The 1923-nt window shown below is 54.0% G+C and overlaps 1 protein-coding gene across 1 annotated transcript in view; it reads right to left on the minus strand.

Annotated features, from left to right (window-relative positions):
• The window catches only part of CFAP100 (cilia and flagella associated protein 100), a 49271-nt gene extending 47602 nt beyond the window's left edge, over positions 1-1669 (minus strand). The window contains 2 exon segments of the mRNA XM_023520905.1: positions 187-294; positions 1228-1669. Of these exon segments, the coding sequence (XP_023376673.1) occupies positions 187-235 (49 nt within the window). The 5' untranslated portion in view covers positions 236-294; positions 1228-1669.
• Positions 1670-1923: the final 254 nt, after the last annotated feature.

Here is a 1923-nt window from a genome sequence, read left to right on the forward strand (position 1 = left end):
GGCACTTTATTCTAGCAACCCTAGGACACTAATACATGGGGTTTCTAGAGAAACGGGAAAACTGAATTCTGCCTCATCCCCTGATTTAGAATCACCTGAATCCTTGATTAAGTCCAGATCTCACTGTCCCAGACTTCCAAGACCATTTTTGTTCTCTGAGAGACCCCACACCAACCTGGTACTTACTGTTGCAAGTCATGTCCTTGGAGACCATAGTAGACAGGACCTTGGACATCCTGGCAGAAGAACAAGGGCTTGCTGCAATACTTGATCTCGGCTAAAGGAGGTTCCAACCTGCGGAGTAACACAGTGCTTGAGCCAGATGGCCTCTAGGCCCACAGCTCCCATACCCCTCAGTGGCTGAGAACAGCTGGCATTTACTGAGGTCTCACCATGTGGCCAAAATCTGCCCCTCCCTGCCTCTCCCTCCCACCCCCACCCCCACTCCTATCCTCTCCTTCCTTCCCTGACTTGATTCTAACTGTCCTGCCTAATCTTTCTGTTCCTAGAACTCTCCAACCATGGTCTGCCTCAGGGCCTTTGCATTTGCTGTCTCCATCCGCCCAAAATGTTCTCGCATACCCAGCTGTGGGTAGAAGGGTCCTCTCCCTTCAGATCTGAACTCAAAGTTCACCCCTTCGCAGAAGCCTTCCCCCCACTCTCACCCCACCATATGACTTCACTTAATTTCCTTCTTTGCAATTACCTACCATCTTATTCAGCGCTTTAAAAAATATTGCCTATTTCCCCCTAGAATGTAAACTCTACGAGAACAGAGTTCCCCCCCGCCCTGATTTGCAGCGCGTGCACTCATCAAAGCACCTGACACGTCCTTAACATTGAATGACTTTTCATTTTGCAGCAGAGGCAGCGAAGTAGAGGTTCAGCGAGCGAGGTGTCCAAAGTCAGAGTCAGGAAGGTCAGTACCTGAGATTCCTTGACTCCAAAGCTTGCGCCCTTCTAGACACATTCCTTCTATACTCCCCACAGACAGAAATCCGGGTACCAGATTGGCGGGATGTGTGGTCGGGGCATAGAGCAAAGGTGCACAAGGAATGGAGTGGCAGAGGGATAACAAGGTGGGTGACAAAGCAAGTATACTGGCAAGGAAAGAAAGGCAGGAAGTCTTGCAAAGGGGCCTTGCGAGGGGCGCCCGAAGGTCCCGCTCCCGGCCCTGAGAACATCACGATCCTGCGTACACCCCACCGCTGCCCCGCGCGCACCCACCGGCCCCACGCTCCCCGGCTCTCTCCGAAGCTTCAGGGCCGCGGTTCCCAGCTCTGCGCGCCCGGGCCTTCGGTTTACGTCGGCATGGCAACTGTTTTCCTGAAGGCTGGGACCATGATGTCACAAAGGATGAGGAAGCCGGGCCGCATAGGGGTGGGGCCTGTGGGCCGCAGGGTGGGGCGCCGGGAGGCCCAGAGTCGCGCTACCTCAGCTCCCCGGCACTGCCGGGACAGCGCCGGAATATGTAGTGAGCAACAGTTTCTTTCCTCCGTAATCCATTATTCCGCTCTCCTGCTCTTTTTATTTCATTTCCTGATTCACTGATTCAATGTGTTCTTCCATATGCATGTAGTCTTTTCTGCGGAGTGGACCTCACTTTCTCGAGGGGCGGCTGTGATTTCTGATCTGACTCTGCGATTCTGACTGGTAGAAGCTGAGTCACCTGCCTGCACCTTCTGTCTCATAGGCAGGAGTCTAAGAGTCCCTGCCTCCACCCTGGCTGCAAGGGAGGTGGGAAAGAGAGCTTCTACAGTGGGGCCGGGGAGTCCTCTAAACCCAGGAAGGGTGTTGAGGTGTAGGTGGTCTACCAGTGGGACAAGTAGCTTGTGTCTGTTCTCCACGGCACCTGGTCTCAGGTCGCTCCTGCAGCACTGACTCAATGTCTTTGATTCTACTATTACCCCGCCCCACCCCGCC

This window comes from Pteropus vampyrus, unplaced genomic scaffold, assembly GCF_000151845.1.
Source record: "Pteropus vampyrus isolate Shadow unplaced genomic scaffold, Pvam_2.0 Scaffold285, whole genome shotgun sequence".
Classification (NCBI taxonomy): domain Eukaryota; kingdom Metazoa; phylum Chordata; class Mammalia; order Chiroptera; family Pteropodidae; genus Pteropus; species Pteropus vampyrus.